Source organism: Tauraco erythrolophus, chromosome Z, assembly GCF_009769465.1.
Source record: "Tauraco erythrolophus isolate bTauEry1 chromosome Z, bTauEry1.pri, whole genome shotgun sequence".
Lineage (NCBI taxonomy): Eukaryota > Metazoa > Chordata > Aves > Musophagiformes > Musophagidae > Tauraco > Tauraco erythrolophus.
The window spans coordinates 77,625,878-77,653,516 of record NC_141496.1 but is presented as its reverse complement, the minus strand read 5'-3'; the positions used below and the strand labels follow the sequence as shown (position 1 = coordinate 77,653,516).

The window sequence follows — 27,639 nt, the reverse complement described above, 5'->3', positions numbered from 1 at the left end:
CTAAATCATTAGGATGCACTCTTTGACTATGGTAAGCAGAGTGATCTGCCTCAAACTGCAGGTCTAGTGGGATTTGCATCCTCTTGGTGAGTGATCTGTAAAGACTGGATTAGTTCCTCAGCACACAGAATGTATAAGTTGCTTATGAATGAGGATCAGTTTTCAAGAGAGAGAACCAAGATAGTTAGCCTCAGGAGCATGGAAACATCTAAACTAAGATTGCTGACATGCAAGGTATTGTCAGTAGATAGTTTTATGGTGAGAAACGTGGACTCTCAAAGTCCCGGTAATAATGAAAATCTTTGCCATAATCCCTTAGTATGGCATCAGGAGTTATTCTCACTGAGAATATCAGCGTTAGAAATTACAACATCTTTTTATAGGGCTTACTTAGTAGGCTGTCTTTTTTCTTTTGTATCATCTTCCTGTCTTTCCAAGCTAAGCTGGGGAATTGTTCCTCCAAGCATTTAGTTCAGCTTTGTTGGCTGTTTTTTTTTTTGTTTTCCATGTTGGTAGGAAGAAGAAACCCCACTGCATTGTGCTGCTTGGCACGGCTACTACTCTGTTGCCAAAGCACTCTGTGAAGCAGGTTGTAACGTGAATGTTAAAAACAAAGAAGGGGAGACTCCGCTTCTCACAGCGTCTGCTCGGGGTTACCATGATATTGTGGAATGCTTGGCAGAACACGGGGCTGACCTTGATGCAACAGACAAGGTTAGTTTGGTCAGGAATTATGTTCAGAGATCGCAGGTGTCACGGCGCCTTATTTCTGAATTGCTTCGTTTGAATGCTGCAAGCAGGCATTGTTTCCATGACGTAGGTTTTCTGAGCAGTTCACACAGAGACTGTTGATGACTGCAGTAGTCTTTAAAGTTGCCCACTGATTATTTTTCCACAGTTGGGTTTTTGCTGACTTATTATCGCCTTATCAATTACCACCTTATGAGTAACACTGTGAAAAATGACAGGAACATTAGGTTCTGTAACTGACAACAAACTATTAACTTAAGAGAAAAAAGATGGATTTACTGTTCCTATAGACTGGATAAATCACACCTATTTCCAATAAGCTAAATTCCGACTATTTAAAAATATAACTGTATTTGATCCAGAATCATTTTTTGTCTTTCATGGTGAAGTCCCAACAAATAAATCTTACATTTCATTGCTGATACTTTTGGTATGCCTGTCCTTTTAGCTACTGTTATTGCTGATAGTTACTAAATAGTTATTAAAGCAAGTTCAGAAAAATGCTTTCACTTCTAAAAGAATTAAATTGTTTTTTCCAGTCACATTTTCTCTCTAAGTTGTTCCACAGAGAGAGAAAGCTCTGTCTCTACAGTTCCTAATCACTAAGCAGATTGCATGACTTTTAACATCACTAACTTCTGTCAGTAAACACTAGAGTGGTTTACAATACTCAGCTGGTTGTTACACATGGTCACTCTCCCACCTCCTACAGAAGTCATCAGCAGAGAATGTGCATTTGCATTTCATCCATTCCACTGCAAAGCCCAGTGGCTTAACATCGTCCCCTAGCTGATTTGTTCTGACAGATACTGGGCATCTCCCTGCCTCCACCCTCAAAATAAAAATAAACAACATTGCGATTCTTGAGGCAAGAAGATGTACGCAGTCGCAATTACATGAAATGGTTGTGACTCTGCAATATGCTTTGATTTTTAGCAGTATTAAATCTCACTTACAAGCTGTCTTGTGATTTCAGGATGGTCATATAGCCCTACACCTTGCTGTGAGAAGATGTCAAATAGAAGTAGTTAAAACTCTCATCAGTCAAGGATGTTTTGTAGATTTCCAAGACAGACATGGCAACACTCCCTTGCACGTGGCCTGCAAAGATGGGAATGTTCCTATTGTGATGGCGCTCTGTGAAGCAAGTTGTAATTTAGATGTCACTAATAAGGTAAATGAAATTACAGATACTGAACTGTTTTGTTTAATAGCTCACCCGTTGCATTAGATGACCTTTCCCAGTTCTCTGATATGAAAAATATTTTTCCTTTTATTTTTTAATCTCTTAAAGTGGTCAAATGCTAAACACTAAATGACTCGCCTTGCAAATTTACCTAAGGTTGTTTCAGTTGAAGAGATAATGAAAGAGACATAGTGAATTATCACAGTGTATTTTGCCACTTAACTCTAATGTAGAAGTATATGCCAGCCTTCTTCCCTAGCTGTATAGCTTTGCTTTATGCAGATTATACTAGGCACCAAAGAACAGGTGAAATGCATTGCTGCTGGCCTAAGCAGGTGTTGACTTGATGTGATTTGATAACAGTAATTTATATACAGAATTGAAGACTGGTACATTCTTATGAAAAATCTGCTTTGAATTCTTCTAAATTACACGAGAAGATCTGCTCTGTCATCTAACAAGGAATTTAAGTCAACTGCAGATTCTATTCCTGGTTATAAAAATAAGTGTCATATTGGCTGGTTTATGTTTTTCTGCATTGAGCTGATTTATTAAAATAAATCCTAATCGAACATTTATCTTAGAATAGAATAGCTTTAATTTATCTATTAAACAAATTGTCACTGGCAGGGTACAGGGTATCTCAGAACTAAAATGCAGTTAAGAATTTAAAAGCACTTTCCAAAGAGAGTGTTTAATAGCCTGTCCCTAAAACTTTGAGATACTGGTTCCTTGCTTGCTTCTTCTGTTGTGCTAGTGCTGCAGTATATGGGATAACTGAATGTGATGCTTTACAGATTTACTGTTCTGGCTTTCCTCCTGAGATACTTCAGAAAAAAGTAAGCTGTTTCAGGAAACTTTGATTAGTTTGAATAGGTTAAGGTCAGCCATTGGACTCTGATGACAAGCTATGGGTCTTCGGGCTTGATATTTAGCTCTGAATGTCTTCCTCTGCCCTCTTTATTCATAGGAGTCTTTATGTTGCTATCTGCAGTTTGTTTGATTCAGGTGTCATAGCTTCTTTGTTTTTCTGGAAAAGTACATATTCTGACAATAGCATTTTGTGAGTTAATGCTTCTGTTTACAACTGAAGCACTGACCTTCTCTGTATTAGCCAGCTGAAGAAAGTTGTGGGGCTTTTGGCTTGGGAATTGTCTAGTGCAATCACTTTTGGTTTTAATAATTAAAACCACCAGCTGCCAAGTGGAAAAAACTTAGAATAATGAGCTCCCCAGTCCTGCCTCTGAGCTTAAACTTGATTGACTAGGCAATTAAATCCAGATCCACAGCTGAGAACACATTTTGGTGAAGGTGAGTTAATGCAGCACAAGGCTGGATTAGCAGCTCTTTTCATAACGGATAATGCTGAACTAGGTTCAGTGGCCTGGCCACAAGCATTCTGTGGAAAAAATAATCAGTCTTCAAGTGTTCAGTAGGGATGGGATCATGGCTACAGAAGGTGTGGTTAAGGTTTGTGTCCTGTTACCCTTTTATTGGTCATGTATAGTAGAGTGATTTTTTAGAGTGCTCTTTATTTCATAGATTCATAGATTTCTAGGTTGGAAAAGACCTTAGAGATCATCGAGTCCAACCGTCCCTAATCCCTATTAAACCATATCGCTAAGTAGATCATCCACCCTATTCTTAAACACATCCAGGGATGGAGACTCAACCACCTTCCTGGGCAGCCTATTCCAGTGGCTGACAACCCTTTCAGAGAAGAAATACTTCCTAACATCCAACCTGAATCTCCCCTGACTAAGCTTATACCCATTTCCTCTTGCTCTATCACCCAACACTGATGTAAAGAGCCCTTCCCCTACCTCCCCACCATCATTTCTCAAGTATTTGTAGGCTGTAATCAGATCTCCCCTCAGCCTCCTCTTGAGGGTTAGCTTGAAAGGGTTAGCTTGAGTCTTATCAAATAGAGAATCTTTATTTCTACTGGTCCTTTTCAGCAGCAAGCCCTATAATGGGAGCGCATTAACGTAGCGAATATCTATCCTTGGTCCTCATATCTGGCATTATCCCACATGTACGTAATACTGATCAAAGGTCCCGTTTTGTTTCTTCCGTAGACTGTGTAGTAGAACGTCATAAGCATTTATTTGAGTTGAGGTGTAGGGTTATGAGGAGTCAGGCATCTTTTCAGTTTCCAGATGTCAGAAAGTTAGCTTTGCATTCAAATACCCTTTCATGAAGTACGTTTATGAGTTTGGTTCTGAGTGTAGGGTTGAAACAGGGAGAACAGTGTTGAAAGCATGAAAATGTATGAAGTAATATTAAGCGGAGTTACAAGTAGAGAATCTGTAGTAGTGATACAACAGGAGCTCTGAAGGTGAAAGACTAGAAGTGGATGTCATGAGGACCTGTCATCAATGGAGAGATTCAGGAGGAAAAGCAAAAGTTGGGGAAGGAATGCTTACAGCACTTTCCCTTTGTCACTGAAAGGAAACATTCTTTCAGGCTGACTTCTTGTATGTATCCCTTTTATTGCTTTGGGTGGAAGCAGGGAGACAGCAGATATGTGATCTTCAGTAATACTTGAATTGAAATAGAATCCAGAGCTTTAAAGGTTAAGGGCTTAGTATTGCTTAACTGGTTCATATTTAATTAAGCAAAATGCAGTTAAATTTACTGGGAATTAGAAAGATATTCTCAAATATAGCCCAAAAACTCTAAAGGATTCCTCCACAGTTGTGTGGGATTTAGCTATAAAATTGTATCCCATTTTTTTAGGTAGTCAATCTAGCCTGTGTTTTTAGGTGAGCTTTAAGCAGTTGTGCTTAATCTTTTTTCTTACAGTTTTTGTTTTCTACTTTTTTTTTCAGTTTTTGCAAGACCTTTTCTGTGTATCAGTATGCATAATTGTACAATAAGTTTGATTATTAGCCATAAAATATGGAGTGAAGTTCTTTAACTAATGTAATGACACTTTTTTCCTCATGTTAGTATGGAAGAACACCTTTACATCTGGCAGCAAACAATGGCATTCTTGATGTTGTCCGATTCCTGTGTCTTACTGGTGCCAACGTAGAAGCTTTAACCTCTGTAAGTATTGAGAGATTCCGTTATGCTTCTTACTTCTTTTATCTTTGATAGCAGGCAACAAATTCATCTCTTGCAGGGTGGTGGGAGGGGACAATGGTCTAATATAGTTACAATTTTAAATGAAAAAAAAAAAACAAAAAAACCACAACAAACCAAAACATGTTAGGCTGTTGAATGTCCACAGCTTGAAAAGTAGTCTCTGTTGTCCACTTCTTCCCTTCTTACAACTAAATTTGAAACTGACTAAGGTACAGTACAGCTACCACTTCATCTTCACCTAAGAATTTCTTCACCTAAAAGTTACCTGTAGCATTGTATTTTCTGTAAGCACAGTGGGCCACTGTCATTAAGATGTATGTCATTGCACATCAGGTATGGTTACTATACAAATGTATTGTATAAATCTTAAATATTTTTCTTGCTTTCAGGGGATTAAAAAGTTTTATTTTCAAGGTGGAGATGTATGGGTGCATGGATGAGTGAACTAGCATGCAAGTATCCTTGTAAAACAAATCATTTATGTCAGATCAGTGAGCACCATTGCTTCCAGTTACCACCACTGAAGGTATTTTTCATTCTCACTAAAGTGAGAAACATCTTCCTGGTTGACATATCCACAACAGGAGTGAAGTATCCTTCATCATGCACACCTTGTATGCCCATGATACATTATAGACATCATACACACCATTACCTGTGTTTTGAGCAAACTAACGATGCTTTATTTTCAGGCACATTGGATCAGTTCACGTTGCTGCTTGCCCTAGACAATGCATTCTGCTCAGAAATAACTATTGCTCTGTACATTGAAATCGTGTCGTGATTAGGTTGTAGTTAAGTCCAGGTTTTTCAGAGTTCTTCTCCTTACATCTGAAATGAAGGGAAAAATGGAGAAAATATCTGTTTCATTTGCTTTACCCATCTGTAGAAAACACAGATTTTTTTGTTGTCATTTTCCTGTACATTTAGCACTGTGGTTTTTTTTTCTTTTAAGCATGTATCTCATGTGGCAGGAGGAAGCCTTCAAAAAGCAGTCATTAGAACCAATGAACTTGGAATTGTGGCTTAAACAAGTTTAGCATCTAAAAATTACTTTTTGATAGCTACTAGATTGTAGATCGGCATGGCCCCTATTAATGAAGAGTAATGAAATACACATGCAGTGGACTTTGTGGGGTGTTTTTTTTCCTTTGTCACCTGCTTTTGTCCCTTTCCTCTTTTTTTTCCTTTTTTTTTTTTTTAATGTTTTGGTACATCCCGTTGCTTGTCTGTATTTTCATGACTACATAACTGTAGAGGCGGGGGAATTCTTGAGCTGTGTCACTTCATTTCTGTCATGACGGCTGTGTTGGTATAATTGCTTGTGTGGACCCTGTCCTTTCCAAGATAAAAATACTCTTTGTCACTTTGGTTCAGGTTAGTTTGAAGGAGATAACAAAGTAAATCATGCTGACACTAAATCTGTCAGGAGAAACAGACTGAATATCCATAACAATCCACTATTCCAGCAGTGTTGTGGCAGACAAGGGAAAAGGAGGAGAGGCAGGGAGGAAGTGCATGTGGCGATTTTAACAGCATTTCAGTTTTATATTAGTTTGCTAGGTAGATGTTAAACTCTTCTGAAAAGTTTTATTAACAGCTTTTTCTGAGCCAGTCCAGTAGAGCTAATTACCTTTTTCTTCTCTCAGAATGTCGTTTCTGAGGAGTTAACTTTTTCAGCGCTGTTAAGTAGCTGGTCTTCAGTGTGATTTTCCTTCCTCCTTCTCAGGCTAAAGCTCATTTTAGGACTAATTTGATTTTGAATTTGATTGCATGAATGTTGTTAAGTGACTTTAGAAAACGTTAACACTCTGGGAGCATACAATTATTTCCAATGTTTGAATATACCCCCAAAAATTCTTTGTGCTCACATGCTAACCAGCACGATGTTCTTGGCTTCTCCTCATGGAAGTTTCTAAAATTGTGCCAAGTTTAAAATTGTTCCATTGCTTAAAAACTTGGAATGATGCTTGCAAACGGCCAGTTGAACTGAGGACCAGCTCTTGCAGGCATAGCTGCCTGATGTGCAACAAAGGAGCCAGTCAGCAATTGCGATGAAATATTGCCACCAGGTGTGAAATATGCTTTTGTGGATCCTGTAACTAAGCCCTTTTCAGATGCTAGCTTTGCTTATGCATTTCTATTCCAGTGTACTTTCTGTATTCTACCCTGTACTTTTAAAGAAAGCTTGAATAGGAAAATAACTTCCTGAAACCCGTTTGCTGTTTTGCTTGTGTGTGTATTTTCTAATTCTTGTTGTACTCTACAGTTCATCCTGCAGTGGGCATCCAGAGAATTAAACAGCTTCATCTTGTTCACAATTTTGGACAAAAAAGGGAGCTTTGTTCTGTTCTTTCTTTTTCATGGAAGCAAATGCTTTTTCCACCTGTTATCTCAATCAATAAATTGAACTTCCAGATCCGAGTCTAAATTTTCAACAGACATGTGAACTGAACTGCTAGCATCTGTCAACATAAACATCTCAAAATTATTTTTGGGGGGGGGTGTAAATTTGACCTAGAGTTCTTTCTGCTATACTTGGTGCTTGTTGCCAATGCTCTGGGGTGTCCTTCACCTACTCCATAGGCCTTTCTGCCTGTCTCATCTACTATGTGGTCTGATGACCATGGACTTAAAAACGATGCTGGTCAGGCAATGCCCTTGCTAAGGCATTGCTCCATAAGCAAAGGTGAGCTAGGAGCCATGAGTAAACAACCAGGCAAGCAGGGACAGTGTCCTTACCAGCAGCAGCCCAGTCCCACAGTACCCAAGCAAGGCAAGCAGAGCAGGTCCAGCAATGACAGCCAGATTCAGCCAGGAGTCCGGGTTGCCAGACAAGCCCATAACAATGAGGCAGGTCTGAGGTTAAGTCAAGGTCAGGAATTGAGCTCGGTGACCATGGTCAGCCAAGGGTCTAATGACCACCAGGAAAGCCCACAGTGAAGAGATAGGTTCAAGGTCAAACTGGGAAGTCAAGGGCTGAGTCAGTGGGGTACATGGCCGCATGCAGACATATAGCTGTAGTGTTGCTCTGGTGAGAACAAAGGGCCAAAGCCTCAGCCCAAGAGCAACACCTGAGCAAAAGGTAGCACGAAAGCCCCTGATGGGTCTTCTTTTCAGGTCTCTTCTTTTGCAGCAGTCTGAACCAAGATTAAACAACTGATCAGACAGCTGTTTTTTAGCTCAGGAACCTGATAGGAACTGAGGAGGGAGCTCTGAGTCATGGCAGTGCCATCCCACTGTTACATGTAGTCTTGCTCTATGCACACACTTGCTTAGACTTTTAGCAATTTGAACCATTCCTGTTGCCGTTTTTCCAGTTTTGGGAGCGGTCACCTCCATCCCGTCATAACCATGCTCACTGATGAGGCTCTGGCTGAGCCACTGCCATCCATGTTCCCTGCCACATACTCACCAGATAGTTACTTCCTTTGTGTTTGTGCCTGAGTAGCTGTGATTGAGCTAAGCAAATGATGTATCAGAGTACAGCTGTTTAGCCAAAGCCAGGCTTGAAGCCAGAACAAACCTCCATGGAGCATGAGACGCAGCAAGGAAGGGTGTGAAGTTACCCAAGCAGAGCCACAGCAGTTGTGGCGTACCATCGAGAGATGTAGGACCTGCTCCGGTTCAAAGAGACAGTGCCTGTGCAGGGATCTGTCACTGCATATGTGTTTGGTGCTGGAGTTTGTCAGGCCACCTCCAAGCTTTTGTTGTAATAGGAATATACTGTGCTCCGGAAGAGTGCAGGGCTAGGCTGTAGCAGTCCTGCTTTGGACTTGAGAGGAGACCAAAGACTGAGGGATCCAGATAAAATTCACACTTCAGGTTGGTGAAAGCTGCATCCTCTTACCGCAGGATTTCTCAGGAAGGAGATCAAGATTTCCACTTTATTTGAAGGTTTTGTATTCCTCTGAATGTGTCCAAGACTGAAAACTTGGGAAGCACTAGAAGTATTGAAGCAGTTTTCCTGATGGCAGGCTAACTGCCTAGACACTAGACCACTCTTCCTCTCATACAGCAGGCACTCAGGATTAACGGGGATTTAGAGGTTAGGGTCAGCAGAGACAAAGAGATTCTTCCCCTTTGATATATCCTCTATAAGGAAAATTAATTTTAAAAAAATAAATTCAGATGTTTCTTTACAAAAGTTGCAATTGCATGTCGACTATCGAAGGAATTTAAGGGTAAGGTATTGGTTCAAATTTAGTCAGTTCATACCATCAACTACAATTTTGGCTGTTTCTTGTTAATGTTCTGCTCCTGTTCTGTCTGAATTATCTGAAGTTGTGGAGTATGTAATAACTTTTATGGAAACCTGAAAATTGCTTCTGTAGGTGGACACTCAATTGTCAAAGATATTTCTTTCATCTGTAAGGGTGGTAATAATTACAGCAACCTCAGGAATTACTTAAGACAATGCAGATTTCACATGAAAAACTAGTAAAATCAAAGTTAGAAACTCAAGAAAGGAATCTTAGTTTTCCAGAACTGCTTCTTAAAAATTGAAAGCTCTTATCTGAGAAAGAAGCAAAGTGCTCATGTATTGGTTACCTGTTGTCAAAATTTAAAACAACACAATAGCATTAATGTAGTTGTAAGAGTGAAAGCAGTGAGCAATGTTTCTTTCAGCCTATTTAATAGTAAACTACTGACCTGTGAAACATGGGTAATTAAATGGCATGACCAGAATCATCATAGAATCATAGAATGTCTTGGGTTGGAAGGGACCTCAAAGATCATCTAGTTCCAACCCCCCTGCCATGGGCAGGGAAACCCTCCACTACACCAGGTTGCTCAGCGCCTTATCCAGCCTGGCCTTGAACACTTCCAGGGATGGGGCATCCACAGCTTCTCTGGGCAGCTTTGCTTCTCCTTTTAAATTTGCTAATTCAATTTAAACTACATCCCTTACAATGTTGTTGCTTTCTGGAAACCTCCAGTGACTCATATGCCACTCTCATTCTTTATCCATTAGTAAACAAAATTCACTTGCTGTTCATGTGAGTGAATATACTGATGTGTCCCCTCTCTGTGAACTGTTTAAACTTTTAGATCTGTTCAGTATGTAATATCTAGAAATCAGTATCATCCTCTAATTGGCGGGAAGAGAAGAGGAATTCAAACAGGGAGTATTGGCATTGCTCTCAGGCTCTGAATTCAAAGTATCTTGTTACAGTGGCATCCAGATACCAATTTATAAAAGAAACCCCCTTGTTCTGCATTGTGCCTTTTTTTCTTTTTAGACAATTTGTAAAACCCAGGATTCTGGTGGAGGGTAATTGTTAGTTGTTGATGGTTTGTTGTTTTTTTTTCTTCTCCCTATTTCATTTGTGTCTGACACCAGTTCTGTTACTGCCTGAGCTATGTTGCACGTGATTTTTTTATTGCAGGCAAAAGGAAGGAACTGCTGCTAATAATTTTTGTTTTAACAGGATGGGAAAACAGCTGAAGATCTTGCCAAAACAGAGCAGCATGAACATGTAGCCAGTCTGCTTGCAAGACTTAAAAAGGTTGGGAATGCATTAATTTTAACTGAGGTTTTCATGTTTTTAAAATACTAAGAGAAGTTTGACCATGGGAAATCATATGACAGATACTAATCAAAGCCATTTGAAAAAGCTGTTGCAAAAATCCTTACTGAATGATGTGTCTTTTTTTTTTCTCTTTTCATTTCTAATTTGGAATGGAGCCCTCAGTTAAAGCTAGTATATTTACTATCAAAAATGACTAAGCTAGTCTGCCCCAGTGATCTATTTTATTCTGTCTCTGACAATGCCTAGCAGAGCATCTGAGGTGTTTAGAAGAAACTGAAAAATAAGCTATTAAGAATTAGCACATCCCACAAGAGGACTAATTTCCCCACCATCACCATTTCAGTTAGATTAGGGTTATGAAGCACGAGGATTTTTTGATCCTTCTGGAAACTCTAGTACCATGTGGAATAGCTTCGTAAGTTGTCAATGTCTTTTTTTATTCTGCAATTTCAGTATCTCCAAATCCCCTGACAACTTGAACACAAAGCTACTCTGGGCTTGTTGTATGCATTGATCATTCTGGATAGGCAGCGTCACTCATGCCATGAAGGTTCAGGGACCACTTGCCTGGAGATTCCAGGCAACAGCCAGACCAATTAAAACAGTGCTGGTTTAGTTATGCTCTTGGGCCTGTGGAAAACAGAAATAAATGACCATTTCAGAGACCCAGTAGAATATGGTATGTACCAGGCTTTGCCAAGGTGGAAGTAGAATCCTGTCCTTTAGTCCTGCCAGTAAGTCTGTACTTGCTAGGATTGTAAAATACTTCAGTGCAGATGTCAGAAAGCGCCAAAGTTTAGGCTTCCTTTGCAATGATAGCTTCTGTAAACATTTGTCATAACAGGATCTGTTTTGTGTAGTTGTGTCCCTGCACTGAACCCTTGCCTGTTTCTGCATGCAGGTGGATAAATTTGTGGTTTAGTCACGATGTAAATATGGAACTAAAACTGATTGACCTAGAACAAAAGGGAGAAGATCAGATACGTCTCTTCTGAAAGAGGTGTTAGTAGCTGTAACTCTCTTCTTGATAGCAGAGTATACTTAATTATTGAAGGCCTGCCTATACATATGGGAAAAATGTATAATAATTATATACTTCAGCAGAGTATACTTTGTGACAGAGAATCTGATCAATTTAAATTAATAAACTACATCAAACCACTGAAAATATTCTAGTACTACTCAAAATGGTCAACGTCATCTAGGAAAGAGTGTACCTGACACTTATTTTCAGTGCCTGTGGAGGGTTTTGTCCCTAATAGCACATGCATGAAGAACCTACTGTTACAGTGGCTCATGCAGAGGATTCAGTATTAGCCATGAGAGGGTGCAGTACGTTTAATAAATGCCTGTTAGCAAGGAATGAACTAAATTATATGTGCTACTATTTCTTTCAGTTGTTTAATGACTTGTCCTACATGTTAAACTCAGTACAAATGCAGAACAACAGAGCCTCTCTCTCAGTTCCAAATGAGGGCATGAAGGAAGGCAGGATGAAGCTAGTTCCTTTGCCCTTCCACCTTTATGCTATCTCCCTGTTTCCTTAAAGCAGATCTTTCTGTGGCGAGAGATACTTGATAGTTTGCCTGCATGGCCTTGTTGAGTTGATTCTTTCAAGCTCAGCTTGTGTGCGAAATGGAGCAGCCATGTCTGATTTTCTCTTGCTGGGCAAAGAGAAAAAGCAGATTTCATTTGTTCATTCCCGACTCTGCCTTTGATGGGAGCAGAACTAGTGTCCTTCAGATACTAGAAGGCAAGATACAAAGGGCTGATGGGAGAGCTCAAAGTGGAAAGCCCTTCTGTAGGAGATGTGATTGGGTTTGAGGAGGGCCTGTTTAGGAAGGTGAGATTGCATCTGTGGAAGAGATGGTGAATGCATGCAGAGAGCAAAGTGTGAGAGGACAATTAAGTAGGGAGGCAGATCTATTGAGGCCTGGGAGTAAAGAGGGAAACCTAACTGGAGTATGTACTCTTGCAGTAGAGGGGTATTAAAATGCAAGGTGAATAGTATACGAGAGGTCTTTTAAGGTAAAAGAGTAAGTGTGTGCAGAAAGGAGAGATGAGAGTGGTCTGGGAAAAGCAGAATTTACCTTGTAAAGAACTGAAGTGGAAATAAACAGAAAACTGGCTGGGGGAGAGGGAAAAGGAGAATTCTTCCAAACAGGAGAAGCACAGAAAAAGTTGACGAAAAGAAGAGGGGAAATGCACGTCAGGTTTTTGGATTGCTCAGGTGGTAGCTGTCACTGCAAAATTCTTCAATGCTGCCTATATAATATATAAGATTATGGATATTTGTTAGGCTACTGAGATTCCTAGATAAAGAGAATGGATACTGAAAGAAGCTATTTTTTTCCTCCTTTGCCCTCTCCATCAGGGATCAAAATGATCCTATTCAGTGATGTTGAGCCTGAAGTTGGGTGTGAGTTTCATAAAGACTCAAGTTGGCTCTTGAGAGTAGTCACTTAGCTGTGCCTTGTCTACGTGTCCCTGCACTTCTGCCAGTAACTGATCACTTGTGTGATGAAGCAGATGGAGGAACTGATACAAATGAACACCAGCTTGGCAAGAAATCATTATCTAAACCTTGTGTTTGGAGTTTTTTGGGAGGCAGAAATTCCGTGCTACATGTTCTGATTTCTTCTTTATGTTGAATTTTAGGATACACACCGGGGGCTTTTTATCCAGCAACTGCGGCACACGCAGAATCCACAGCCCCGGATCAAACTGAAGCTGTTCGGGCACTCTGGTGCTGGGAAAACAACCCTCGTGGAGTCTCTCAAGTGTGGCCTGATAAGAAGCTTTTTCCGAAGACGTAGGCCTAGGCTCTCCTCCACAAACTCAAGCAGATTCCCCCCATCTCCATTGTCTTCCAAACCTTCAGGTGTGGCTTCAAAGCTGTAATGTTTGAACGAGAAAACATTTTCCTCTTAGTCCATGTAGCTCCTAAGGAAGAGCTGTTGGCTGCACTGCGAAAGGCAAAGCAAAGCAGAAAGAATATTGACTTCTCTGTGCGCAGGCTCGTTCCCAAAGCAAGAGTGAAGAGGAGCAGCGGGTGTGGAGGGCGTAGGTGTAGTTAAGGTTTTGTTTGCTCACATGCCGTGTAAGTGAACTTGGAGATGGAGGACAGAACTTGTGATTGCTAGCTGTTTTTCACAGCAAGTCCTAAGCTACGAACACCAGTGTCATGATAGGATTCCACCATCGTGGTTTTGGGGATTATATTTTGTCAGTGTTTTGTTTTGAGTAGCTTCAGTAAAATCTGTGAAATTGAAACGGTTGCTGCACCTTTATGTGACCTTGAAGTAATAACTGAGGACTCAGAACTGCCTCCGATGCCTTCGAGTGCTTTTCCATAAGGTACAGGAGTGGGTTAGCCCAGTTAGAGGTATCTAAAATTGTCTTCAAACAAGGTGAAATGGAGGTTTTCGAAACTGAAGTAAATGCGTGCAAATAATAGGGAAACTGCCCTTCTGGCACCATTTGGCCTTTGTGAAGTGAGAAGAGCTACAGGATGTAGAGGAGCGAGCTAGGTTTTACACTTCAACCGGCTTTGGAATCATAGAATCATGAATCATAGAATGGTTAGGGTTGGAAGGGACCTTAAAGATCATCTAGTTCCAACCCCCCTGCCATGGGCAGAGAAATCCTCCACTACACCAGGTTGCCCAAAGCCTCATCTAACCTGGCCTTAAACACTTCCAGGGATGGGGCATCCACAACTTCTCTGAGCAACCTGTTCCACTGCCTCACCACCCTCAATGTAAAAAATTTCTTTCTAATATCTAATCTATATCTACCCTCTTTCAGTTTAAATCCATTGCCCCTTGTCCTATCACTACACGCCCTTGTAAAAAGTCCCTCTCCAGCTTTCCTGTAGGCCCTCTTTAGGTACTGGAAAGCTGCTATATGATCACTCCGGAGCCTTCTCTTCTCCAGGCTGAACAGCCCCAACTCTCTCAGCCTGTCTGCATAGCAGAGGTGCTCCAGCCCTCGAATCGTCTTCGTGGCCCTCCTCTGGACTCGTTTCAGTAGCTCCATGTCCTTCTTATGTTGGGGACTCCAGAGCTGAACACAGTATTCCAGGTGGGGTCTCACGAGAGCTGAGTAGAGGGGCAGAATCGCTTTCCTCGACCTGCTGGCCACGCTCCTTTTGATACAGCCCACAGTTATGGCAGAGGGACACTGAACAGAGTAGTGAACTATTTGTCCAGGTCCCTTTGCTAACACAGAGGCTACACAACGTGTACAAGCTAAGCAGGCACTTGGAGGAGCTCAAGTTTAAATTGATGGTTAGAAGTACTCTTACTACGTAAGTTTCAGATGGGGTCAGAGTTGCTTTTTTCTTTGAAAACCTTTGAGTAATACTTGCAGATTTAGGTTTAATTCACCATTTTTAGGTAATGTTAGGGCAGTGGTAGTAGTAGATTTCATCTCTACTTTCTCTGTAGTCACCTGAGGAAGCTGTAAGGTACTCAGAGTGGCTTAACAAGACAAGATACCTGGCACAGAGATTGTTACTGCATTTGCTATTAACACAAGGAGCTCACATCTGTGACAAGAGGATAAAGAAATTGATTAAATAAATCAGTCAGAAGTTCTTGGTTTATTTATCTTAATGTAGTGTCATTCAAGGAGAGATGAATCACTCAAGTAGTATTAGTTCCTGGAGGCAGTGCAGGAAAGTTTTGACTGAAGAGAGATTTCTTTTTTTAATGTTGGTTGATACCAGAATGAGAGGATAGGTGTTATGCACTCACACCATCATAAAATCAGACAAGACTGCCAGTCGCACTGGCAAATTGTAATAGAAATAACGGGGAATTTGAAGCACGCACTTAAAAATAGCTTACCTAGATACAAAGCCAGAAAGTTGTGCAGTGCTGTGCACACTTGGAAAGTTGTGCAGTTCTATGCAAACAAAGCTACTATGGCATTGTTTTAATGTTTGGATTTTGGTTTTTGCTTGTTTCAATGCCTTGTTTTTGGGTTAAAATCATTATATAACATGTAAATAATGTTATGAGTTGAGTGATGTAGTCAGATAAACATTTAAACCAGTACAATTTGGTCTATGCTTGGTAACGTGCTTAGGTTTGTTCACATTCTGTAAAAACAAGTGTATGAATTCACCATGTATTTATTTACAAGAGCCTAAAGATCTAAATATTACAGTAGAAGATCAAACGTGAAAGTATAGTTTTACAGCTGAAAGGTAGTTTCTTTCTATATCCAAACCCAAATATTAGAATTCAGCATCTAGTGGAGGAAAGAAACCTTTACTATCTCCACTAGATGGTGCAAGTCAATCAAAAAGCCATTTCATTTCCCATTTACTCTTGGGGAATCTGAATTGGGCAAGAACTAAACAAGTTGCTTATTAGTGAAATAATTTTGGTTAAGAGCCTGCTTTTCTCCGCCACCTCTCCAGAAACAGTTGTTACACAGTGATACTTTTATCCTTACAGGAATCAACTGTATGAATGTGTAGCATTTCCATGCCAACAAAACCAGCCCATGCTGAGAAATTGCAGCCCTTAGCTAAAAAAAGCAGTATATCTTTGCAACATAGAAGAACTTTAACTATTGAAACCTTTCATTTTACAATCATTCATTTTTTTAACATGTTCCCACACAGCTGTATATCTGCTAAAGGGCAATAAGTGCTATATGGGATCATTTCAAGACTTTTCCTTTTCACTATGCAGAATAAGGATGTAGTTGTGTATGCTCACAGCTTGTTAGTCATCTCCTTTCTTTGAAGAGCAGTTTGGTTTTTTTTAATCAGCTTTTATGCTTGCATACGTATTTTGAAGTGGTCTGGCTGTGATTTTCACATGGTTTGTAATCTCATTTTCCTTTCCCTGACCCAGTTTCAGTAAGCATTACGAATCTTTATCCTGGTTGTGAGAATGTCAGCGTGAGAAGCCGTAGTATGATGTTTGAGCCAGGCCTGACCAAAGGGGTATTAGAAGCTTTCGTTTCACCTGCTCATCTCTCTCACTTCTCTGCTGATGACCAGTCCACCAAGGCCATTGACATTCAAAATGGCTACTTGCATGGTAAGCAGAGACCTGGCCTGGCGTGCCTTAATGCTGCAGGATGGTTAATGCAACGTTGCTTGCTTTTAAAAATAAAAATTTAAAAAAAAAATAAATATGATTTGGTATGACAGTGACTGTGGTTGAAAATCCCACACTGGTGGTGTTTGGTTTGTTTAAGCAGAAAGTAAATCTGCATTAAGTTCTCTGCCTGTAATACATTTACTTAGTAATCACTTGTGTCAAATCCTTATACACAGAAATGATTTTGAGATGAATAAAATGGGGCAAGAGGAAGGAGGAATTTGGTATAATAGGGTTGGGCTGACAGACCGGCTACTAGTGTGAAGGTGCCTTCACCTATACTGTATGTCATTTGGGGATTTTATCAGATTTGATCTGGTCCCACAGACCCAAATGTCCTCACTGTACAAGTGATTCCCAGCTGCATGAAGGACCTGCCTTCTTGCCCTGTGACAGGGCTGGAGCATGTTTGGTGGGCCTTGGAGCTCACCAGACGTGGTGAGGGAAGCTTCTGATTTCATTTTTTTTTGAAAGGAAGCTAACTGCTCTGCAGTTGAAACCAGTTAGCAGTAAGAGGGGTCAGTCAGAGAAGCTGTCATAAGCATGTCTATGGCTTTTGACTGTGAAGACCATACAAATGGTGCATATACAACACAAGCCATACTAATCATTATATAGATGGTAAGATCTCTCCCAGTAAGATCTCTTCTTAATAAGAAAAATACCGTGCACGCATTAGCAGCTGCAATTTTGAGGCTGAGTGAGGGTTAGTCAAGATTTTATTTTAGAGAGAGAAACCTATTTATGAATGCAGTATATGCACACTAACACATGCAGTGACAAAATGTTTGTCCTAGATGCTGGAGAGTTTGACACGTAGCTAAAGCTTGTTCTTTGTCCAGGCTAATTTCCCCTTTCGGTGTAATTTTAAACCAAGCCAAATTCTGTAGCGAAACAGACTTGTGCAACAGACCGCCAGAGAGAGTTTCTTTTCTTTCTCTGTGCTGTCTTGATATAGAAGGAAGGTGTGCACATGGGTCAACTCTGAATAGCTGTAGTTTTAACAGCAGATTTGAAGCTTCTGGCTTCTTTTCTTCTAGAAGTTTGAGGTGCATCTTAATCACCGTTTATTTAAATAGAGGTAGTACGAGGGCGTCAAACTTCACCCTGATCAGATGGTGAGTCTGGGAAGTGCCATACAATGCAAAACACTAATACTTTTCTCACCTGAAGCTAAAGGAGATCGCAGAAAGCACAGTGCTGTTGGGATCCTTAACATGGTGATTCCTCAGTCCTGACTTAAGAACATGATGTGAATAATACAATTCTGTAAAGCAAAATGGCTTCTTTGAGAATGTCCTTCAGCTGTTTTTAATTCCAGCAGTGCCATGTTAAGAAGAAAAATGAATAGAAATGTTGAGCTTTTTGAGGTGAGCAGGAAAAGAATGGGAGCCATTATTCTTGTTTTTCAAGGGAATTAAAAGATGTGTTGCTATTGTCCAAGGCATAGCCAATTTAACTTTAACGTGTAAGGCTGTGTGAGTTTATCACACAGGTGCGTCCATGTAGCATGCAGCTGTACGTCCTAGAGAAGTGAATGTGAGAGAGGAACAGATTGTGAGGACCCAGCTCCTCAGCCTCCGAGACTGACTGAAACCCCTTCCCTTTGTTCATGATTGCATTTGCAGTCTTGCTTTGTCACGTGCACACGGTTTATCTTTGTGAAAGTTTAAATCAGATTGACTCTTTTGTTTGTCTTTCGTGGCGAGAAGGTGCTTTGTGCTTACTGACAAAGTGTGATCTCTTGATCTGTTTGTCTGTTTTTCAGGAGTTGGTGATTTCAGCATCTGGGAATTCTCTGGGAATCCTGTGTACTTCTGCTGTTACGATTATTTTGCTGCGAATGATCCCACTGCAATTCACATAGTGCTTTTTAGTCTCGAGGAGCCTTATGAAATCCAGTTAAACCAAGTGACCTTTTGGCTCAGTTTCCTAAAATCATTAGTCCCAGTTGAGGAGCCAATAGGTATGCTCTTCTGCCTGTTAATTAAATATTAGGGGACTATAAGATAAAGCTTCTTGTGTTTCTTTGCAACTTTGTACATCCTCCATGTTGAGTGCTGTTATGTGTCTTCATCCCCACATATTCAAACAAACTTTACAGAAGGTTTATTAGGGAAAGGGAGTTCTATCTGTGGAACAAGCCTAAAGATTGGTACTCATCACAGCTGAAAAGGGTCATGAGGTACAGTGCAGCCTCTTGTGGCACTGGGGCTTACATGTGTAAATGGCATATGGAGTTTTATGTCAGATAAGCTACATGGAAAAGTGTTTCAGAGGGTTGGATAAATTTAAAACCAAGTTTATATGTGTTGCTGAAATTCTACTTATTTCTAACCCCGATTAAGAGTGTTTCCAGCATAAATTAGTCTTGTTAGTGAAAGCAGGACAGAACAACATTGTGAAGTGGCATTACCTCTCAGTACGTGCCACTAGAGTTGTATTTGGACTTCAAATATGTTAAGCTTTGGTGCATCAGGGTGTGCAAAACCCAGTGTTTCTAGTAAATTTCACTTCATGTATTTTCAGAGTTTGCACAGGTTTTAAGTAAGTTTACTTGTTTTATACTGAAGCTTTTGAACAAACTGAAAGTCACTTGGCAGGCAAACACATTAATTTAAATAACCTTTTTTTTTTTTTTTCCTTAAAAGGTCTGTAGGTCTAGGTATGTACACCATAAGACTTGTTCGTGTTGTTTTAGCTAAGCATTGTTCTGCAGACTGTGACAGTTTCATGGACGAACCAAGCTCTGACATGTGTCTTGGTTCTATTTCAGCCGGTGGATCTAACTCCATGCTCATGGTCATTTTTAACACTGCTAGGGACTCAGGAGACAAGCATATTGAATACTTACATAGTGCAAAGAACATTTCACCTCTCTTTTTTGTTTCCTGCTTGATTCTGTATGCATTATCTTAGCCAGATAATGATAATGATGAGCCATAGCAGACCTTCAATTTCCAGTTTAGGCATCTGCATGTCTTTCATTTTCCATTTTTAGGTCAAATCACAAGGTTGACAATATGAGCATTTGGATCTAACCAACATGAAATTATTTCTGGAAGTAGAAGCTCAGAATTTGCACAAAAGTGTCAAAGCTGAAAATACAGTTAATTTGCAGTTGCTGAAAGCTTTTCACAGCTTCTCAGTCAAGCAAGGAAACTTTGTTCTTGGTTTGACTGAGTTAGAATTTGAGTTCATCATTTATTCCTGCTGATCTAATTATGAACATTATTTAAATGTTTTGATTAAATCAGCGTTTGTAGTGGTCAGCTCAATTTGGGTACCCATGCATTTTTGTACTATTACAAATATCTCAAGTAATGTGTAGTAACTGATGTTAGTAGAAAACTTAAACTTTTGGAATTACTTCCCAATTATTTTGTCTAAGTCCCTCAGCTGCCAAAACAAATATATTTACAATTGCGAAATACTTACCTTGAAGTGCTGTGCAGAGATTTGGGAAGATACGGCTTTTTATGAATGAATCAAGATTCTGTAGCTCTTAGTTGATGAAAACTGAGCAGTGATGTAAGTGTATTTCTCCCATATGAAGTTTTATCAGACAAAACAAGCAGGATTGGATGTGCTATCTTTTTTAAAAATAGTCTAATGATGTCTCCTCTTTTCTGGAAGATTGGTTTGAGAAAAGATTGAAAACTGTGTGTTCCGCACTGTCGCCTCATTCATGTCATTTGTGTCTTTCTTTCTTTCTCATTCTTTTTCATGGTTTCTGCCAGGTTTTCCTACTTAACTCTCACCTAAGTTGAGAGGTCATTGTGTAAGTACTGCATAATAGCATTCATACCAACGTATGAATGTTGTAGACATTTTGTGTTCTACTTATAATCCTCTACTCTGCACCTGTAGTATTAAGGACTATCCAAAGATTATGAGAAACCCTTTCAAGAAGCTGTTATTTTTAATTATTTTTCCTCACACTATTATAGTTTGTAGTTAATAGATATATCGTTAGTGTTATTGATTAATGTTTTTGTTAAAACAATAAAGTCATGTAATACCAGTGTGTCTGATGTTCAGAGAATCTAGCTATTCAAATTGGCCATTATGTAGATAATGCTGTAGGCAGATAACAGCCAAAGCACCAGTGGTTTAAGCACAGTATGGCAAAGCTTAGTGTTGGTAAATCCACTGCAAAAGTGATTGGTATGAAGAATGTAAAAGGTATGGCTGCTTTCCTGGCGCAGTAGTAAGGCAGCCGTCTCTCTAGGCATGTCTCATAGTGAGGGAGTGCTCTTGTTTCTCTTCTAGCTTTTGGTGGAAAGCTGAAAAGTCCCCTGCGTGTTGTTTTGGTCGCCACACATGCTGACATAGTGAATCTTCCTCGGCCTGCTGGGGGAGAGTTTTGGTATGACAAGGACTTGTCATTGTTGAAAGAAATCAGGAACAGGTGAGTGGGAAGTGTATTTATATGTGGTGTTTAAACTTGTCAATTGGAAAGAAAAAATACTGAAATGCATAGAAATATGTAAAAGGTTTTTGTGTGGCTTAAGCTTTATGATATTTTGAGTATGTTCAGGAAGCTTATATTGTGCAAAAATTGAAACATCTACCAGTATTACAGTCAGCAAGCTGCTTAAGTGAGCTAAAATGGTCCAAGTGGTGCAAAAATGAGTTGAAGCTCAGGGAGCCTCACCTTGTAAGAACTGGGATACATCCAAAGGCCCATATCAGCCATCTGTCTGATGTCTGGGTGCTCAGGTTTTGCACTAGTCTCAGAAAAGTGGGCAGTTCTCAGCTACAACCTCTGGGTGCAAAAGAGGAAGCCTTACAGGAGAGCCACCCTTTGCTCTGAATTGATTCAGGATGGATAGGAAAAACACTTAAACCAGTCCTGGAGGTACTACCAACCTTGTGAAGAGCTGGACGTTGCGGAGCCACACAAGTGATGAGGTCATCCAAGAGATACATAGAAGTTACGGAATCTCCTAGCTTTCTTCAGCAAATTTTTGGAGAGCATGCTAATTGTGTATGGAAATAGGGAATTTTTCACAAACATACTATTCTATAAAGTAACAATAATTTATATTCCCAGTGAGCACATAAGTGAGTAGCATGTGGTACAAGGAACCATCCATACCTGTGAGCATGGACATTTGTCTGGACTGTACAAGAAACAGATTTAGGAATTCCAGCACAATAATGGCAGGGCAATATCTTAATCAATTGATGTAAATTAATGGAAAATACCTGTGTATAATCTTTGGTGTTGGAATCCTTTTAAATGCAAATCAGTCTAGAGTTAGGAAAAGAAGTATATGTGGTTGAAAAGTCAAAAGGAAGTGAGAGAGCTGGTCTCAATGGCAATGACAACTGAACTATTTAAAGTGAGAAGAAAGAAAACAACAAATACGAAGACCTTAAAAATAATCAATTCCTGCTGTCCTTTCTCTAGTAAAATGTTTGGGTTTGTAATTACAAGTCCTGTGATGCAATTGTAATTTTCTTACATGTCTTCAGCCTTCTTCCTGAGGGAAGACAACAATTGTGTCTCAGTATCTCTGTTTATTTCCAAGAAAATTTGAGAGCACCTATACTATCTGTGCTTATAAAATCTTTGCATAATCAGTACTTAAACTTTTTCATCATTCTTTGAAGCAAAATGACCCTTGTGTAATTTAAGACTGAAGTACAACTGCACTAAGAAATAAAACTGGATTTGGGACTAAGTAAATAATTACTCGCCTTTTCTCTTTTAGATTTGGAAATGATCTGCAAATTTCAGACAAGTTATTTGTCTTGGATGCTGGAGCATCAGGGTCTAAAGATATGAAGCTTCTCCGAAATCACTTGCAAGAAATAAGAAGCCAGATAATTTCTGTAAGTAATATCTGATGGTCTGGGTTGGGCCAGCCAAAATGTGAAAATCTTGTGAATAATTTACTGTAAAGTTATAAGTTACATTATGAAACTTTAAAGAATGAGTACTGTTTCGGTTTTTTGGCACCATGTGTGACAGATCCGGTGATAAACACACTACTGACATCAAAGATCCAGTCAGCATTTTTAAAATTGTAGGTGTTTTGTACAGGTCACCAAAATGATCTCTCTTGAAAGGAAACAATTTGAGAATTTCAGTTCAAAGTTACAGTTTCCTATTTTGAATTGATGGTGACTAGATGCTAGCATTGACACTTCATTTTTGTTTGTTTGTTTTTAATCTTTTTCTTATCAACATAGATACAGAATCTGTATACAGAGAAACAGAATATATTTCAGGTAAATAAGTTTTTCATGAAAGAAACCACCAGATCAGAACAGTTTCCTCAACATCCAGTATAACTGAATATGCGTTAACTTTTTACTGCACTTTTTTACTGAAAAATATGTGCTGGGGATTGTGTATGAGACTAAAGGTAAAATAGCCATGGCTTGATGACATCACCATGAATTCACAGAGACTTCCATGCTGAGGGTGGCCAAGTCGACTTGTTATGTAGCCTGTGCTAAATGGATTTAAATTTCTTCATACCACACACACATTTGTGTGACACACCAACAAGACGTTCTGCAGCTACTTCTGATAGGTATTTTAAAAACATGAATTAAAAGTTAATACGTTACCTTCATTCTGTAGGTCAAGGAAAATGTTTGGGTTTATGCAAAATTCAGCCTACTTTACATTCCCTATGGTCTCTTGATTTAATAAGTTTTTCTTCTCTGACAAAACTTTGTCTTAGCTGTGGTCACTAGCTTGAAATCTGGAAGACTTTGCAGCATAAGAAGTGCATGCTGTGGCTTGAGAGTGTAGGATGAAGACTGCAGTGATGTCCAAGAAAATCAACAGATAAAAGTACCATCTTTATTTCATATCTGGTACTCTGCTGTCTCACCTGCTGAAGTAAATTGGTCCTCTACAGATATCAATGAGTACAGATTCTAATTAAATGTTGACAATTTCCAAAATAAAGATTAACATCTAGACACTTGGAGGCAATTGATACATCTTGAAGTCACTGTTCCAAGGGGTCGGCACATTTGACAAGACAGGACTATATAAACCAAACTGTGTTCCACGTGTCCGAGTTCCCTTTGTAATCGTGGTGATGTTTGGAAAATTTGGTTATTTAAGTGGAAAAGTAGTTTCTGAAATTGACTTTTTTAGGAAAAGCTAGATCTTATGGCAAGTGAATGCTAGATGAAAGAGCAAGGGTCCATCACAAGGGGGACTCTTTAGATGAGAATGTAGATCATTAACACATTAACCCTTGTAACCTCTGTTAAAACAGAAAAAAAAACCCCACAAACAATAGTAGTTATTCTTAGCAGAGTAGAATTAAAAATGGATGTTTTCTGTGCCTTTTTAAGACTTGCCCACCTATGACTCATCTGTGTGAAAAAATAATCTCCACACTGCCTTCATGGAGAAAAATGAATGGACCCAACCAGCTGATGTCCTTGCAGCAGTTTGTATACGATGTACAGGAACAACTTAATCCCCTAGCAAGTGAAGATGACCTACGGCATATTGCACAGCAGTTGCATAGCATAGGAGAAGTAAGTGTTTTTATCTAAATTGCCTGCCTTTATTAGCAAGGTACTGCTCTGGTAGAATATTGCTTAATGGGATTAAAGCAAACATCTATAGTGTGGGTTTTTTCTCCTCCCTCTTAAGACATCATAAGAAGTAGAAACTGCTTAATAATGCTTTTTGTTGTCATTGTTGTCTTGTGGCTACTGTTTCATTCAACATTATTTCTTTGAGAGAGGAAGAATTACAGTTTACTACTATAGTTGTGAGAATATAAAATACCCAGAAAGGATGTATTCTATCATCTTAAATGAGGTAGTGCCTAATGTGTTCACTGCATATGAGAAATTTATGTGTGTACTTTAGAAATTGAACCATAGGATAACACCTTTGCTTAAATAGTCTGTGGGGCATGGCTAGGCTTTACTGGTGTTGGGCTCTAATGGCTTTGTTACTAGTGGAAATCAAGAACAAGATCTGCTCTTTTTTCTGAATACTTGCAAGAAATTAAAAAGGCACCGTTTGTTTTTCTTGTCAGTAGTGTTAATTAAATGTTTGGGTCAGCAAGTTAGGAAGGAGAGAACCTGGGTTATCATCGCATACTTGACAAGATGTAAATAGTAACTTTCATATTTATAAACAGATTAACATTATGCAGAGTGAAACTGTCCAAGATGTTGTGCTTCTGGATCCTCGCTGGCTGTGTTCAAATGTCCTTGGAAAAATCCTGTCAGTGGAGAACCCAAAAGCCCTCCATCACTATAGAGGTCGGTACACTATAGAGGACATCCAGCGTCTGGTGACAGATAGTGATGTGGAAGAACTGATACAAATTTTGGATGCCATGGATATTTGTGCAAGGGACCTTAGCAGTGGAACAATGGTGGATATTCCTGCTCTCATAAAGACTGACAATCTCCACAGGTCTTGGACAGATGAGGAAGATGAGGTGCTGATTTATGGTGGTGTTAGAATCGTTCCTGTGGAACATCTTACCCCATTTCCTTGTGGAATTTTTCATAAAGTTCAGGTGAATCTCTGCAGGTGGATTCATCAGCAAAGCACAGAGGGAGATGCTGATATACGTCTATGGGTAAATGGATCAAAGATTATGAATCGTGGAGCTGAGCTTTTAGTGCTGCTGGTCAACCATGGTCAGGGTATAGAGGTTCAAGTTAGAGGACTGGAAACAGAGAAGATCAAGTGCTGTTTACTTCTGGATTCTGTATGCAGCACCATTGATAACTTAATGGCCACAACCTTACCAGGCCTTCTGACTGGGAAATACTACCTTAGTCCTCAGCAGCTGAGGGAACATCATGAACCAGTAATGGTCTACCAGCCTAGAGACTTTTTCCGTGCGCAGAGTCAAAAGGAGACGTCACTAACTAACACTATGGGGGGATATAAAGAGAGCTTTAGCAGTATACTGTGTTTTGGGTGTCTTGATGTCTACTCACAGGGAAGCCTAGGAATGGATATTCATGTTTCCGATCTGAATCTACTTACCAGGAGAAAACTAAGTCGACTTTTGGATCCACCTGATCCTATGGGCAAAGATTGGTGCCTTCTGGCCATGAACCTGGGCCTCCCTGATCTTGTGGCAAAGTACAATACAAATAATGGAACACAGAATGACTTTCTCTCAAGCCCAGTCCATGCCCTTCTGCAGGAGTGGAGTAATGCTCCTGAGAGCACTGTAGGTATCCTAATGTCCAAGCTGAGGGAATTAGGACGCAGAGATGCAGCAGACTTTTTACTGAAGGCATCTTCTGTATTCAAAATAAATTTAGATGCTAATGGTCAAGAGGCTTATGCTTCCAGTTGCAACAGTGGCACATCTTATAACTCAATTAGCTCTGTAGTGTCACGGTAAGAGCAGATGTTTTGCATGGACATCTTTTCAAACTGCAGAAAGAATAAAAGATACAGTAGAAGAGTTTCTGTACATTTTCATTTATGAGGTTTTATATCAAAGGATCTTTACCATAGAATGGCTTGGGTTGGAAGGGACCTTAAAGATCATCTAGTTCCAACCCCCCTGCTGTGGGCAGGGACACCTTCCACTAGATCAGGTTTCTCGAAGCCCCATCTAACCTGACCTTGAACACTTCCAGGGATGGGGCACCCACAACTTACCCTTCTCCAGCACCACCTTTTTGTGCTTAAACTTTCTACTTCTAACTGTGAATTGTTGCTCTTTATCTATTAAAAAGGCTGGTGTACTTCTGGTGTTTTAGAATTACTCCTGATACATAATGTGCTGCTTAATACTGCCATTTTAACTGAGAAGTCTTAACTTTTGAATTACCTACCGCAACTGTTTTATAAAATATTTCAGTTCTCCCCATAAAAGGTAGGGGGAGAGGAATAGCACATATTACCTGAAATGTGTATTTCTTCTTACACCCTTTTTTTTTTTCTTTTTGTTGTGTTCTCTGCTTAACATATTTTTATATTTGTAAGGAGAGAAGTCCACCATTTGCAGTCAGTCTGACTGAGTTTAAAACCACATTAGTTTATAGCTGAAAAAGCGAGTGCCTTTTGCAGAAGGGAGGGTGCAGCTGATTTGAATGACCCTGCTGGAGTTACAAGAACATGCTACCTCTGTTTCACTTATATTGTCTGCATGCTTATCATTGCAAGTGGTGCTTGCCTTTTAATTTTTCCTGCACTTCCAAGACATTGGTGATGACTCACGCAAAGCATTCTTGTGCCAGTACTATGGGTATAGACATGTGATACCTAATCAACTTCAATTACAGTCAAATCATAATGTGAAAATCTCTTAAACTTGCCAATTATCATGCTTCATTATTTCCATGCACCTCAGGTAAAAGTTCATATCATTGTAGAGTTCAAAAACACAAGTGTTGGATACTGCAGAATAATATTGTATAGCTGTCAGTTGCAATTTGTGTATAACAAAGGTTTTCTACTATTAGATCCTGCATTACTTACTTCCTGTACTTGAAAACTTTGATGGGGATAAAAACAAAAAGGAAGCAAGGTTTCTTGCAGTGATAACTTTTAAATTGATATGAGGGAATATGACCTGTTCTCTGTTCTAAAAAGCATGTAATTTTAATGGTGCGATGTGTGTTTGTTTATATATATTGTATGTACATATATTAACACTATTTTTTCCTTTATCTTACAATGTAGTAAAATTTTAAAGGATTTTTCTACAAATAAACTGTTGCTTGTTGCATCTTTGTCGTTCATGTTCTGTAGCTGAAAGGGACCGAAACGTCTCTTTTTTTACGATCGCAGTCCTGGAGAGGCAGTGCCTGGCTTCTGAACTTTTGGGAACCTCTTGTTTCGCTCCAAGGGGATTTCTCAGTACGCTGGAGGAATATTTATTTATTTGTTTACTGCAGAGGTGGCCCCTCTGCAGCAGAGGGATTTGCATTCATTATGACAAATGACAAGCCTAAGTGGTTTGCTACATTTGCTACGTAGGTT

General features: G+C 39.6%; 1 protein-coding gene across 2 annotated transcripts in view; it reads left to right on the top strand.

The window, feature by feature from the left end:
* The window catches only part of DAPK1 (death associated protein kinase 1), a 92,567-nt gene extending 66,517 nt beyond the window's left edge, over positions 1-26,050 (top strand). Inside the window, exons 15-26 of one of the 2 annotated variants that reach the window (XM_086630099.1) lie at positions 517-714; positions 1,727-1,924; positions 4,889-4,987; positions 7,813-7,815; positions 10,459-10,536; positions 13,219-13,441; positions 16,431-16,619; positions 18,451-18,648; positions 20,955-21,093; positions 22,403-22,523; positions 24,012-24,200; positions 24,818-26,050. In XM_086630099.1, the coding sequence (XP_086486225.1) occupies positions 517-714; positions 1,727-1,924; positions 4,889-4,987; positions 7,813-7,815; positions 10,459-10,536; positions 13,219-13,441; positions 16,431-16,619; positions 18,451-18,648; positions 20,955-21,093; positions 22,403-22,523; positions 24,012-24,200; positions 24,818-26,050 (2,868 nt within the window). The remainder of the gene's footprint in view (positions 1-516; positions 715-1,726; positions 1,925-4,888; positions 4,988-7,812; positions 7,816-10,458; positions 10,537-13,218; positions 13,442-16,430; positions 16,620-18,450; positions 18,649-20,954; positions 21,094-22,402; positions 22,524-24,011; positions 24,201-24,817) is intronic. The other variant, XM_086630098.1, reaches the window with a different exon arrangement.
* The last annotated feature ends 1,589 nt before the right edge of the window (positions 26,051-27,639 follow it).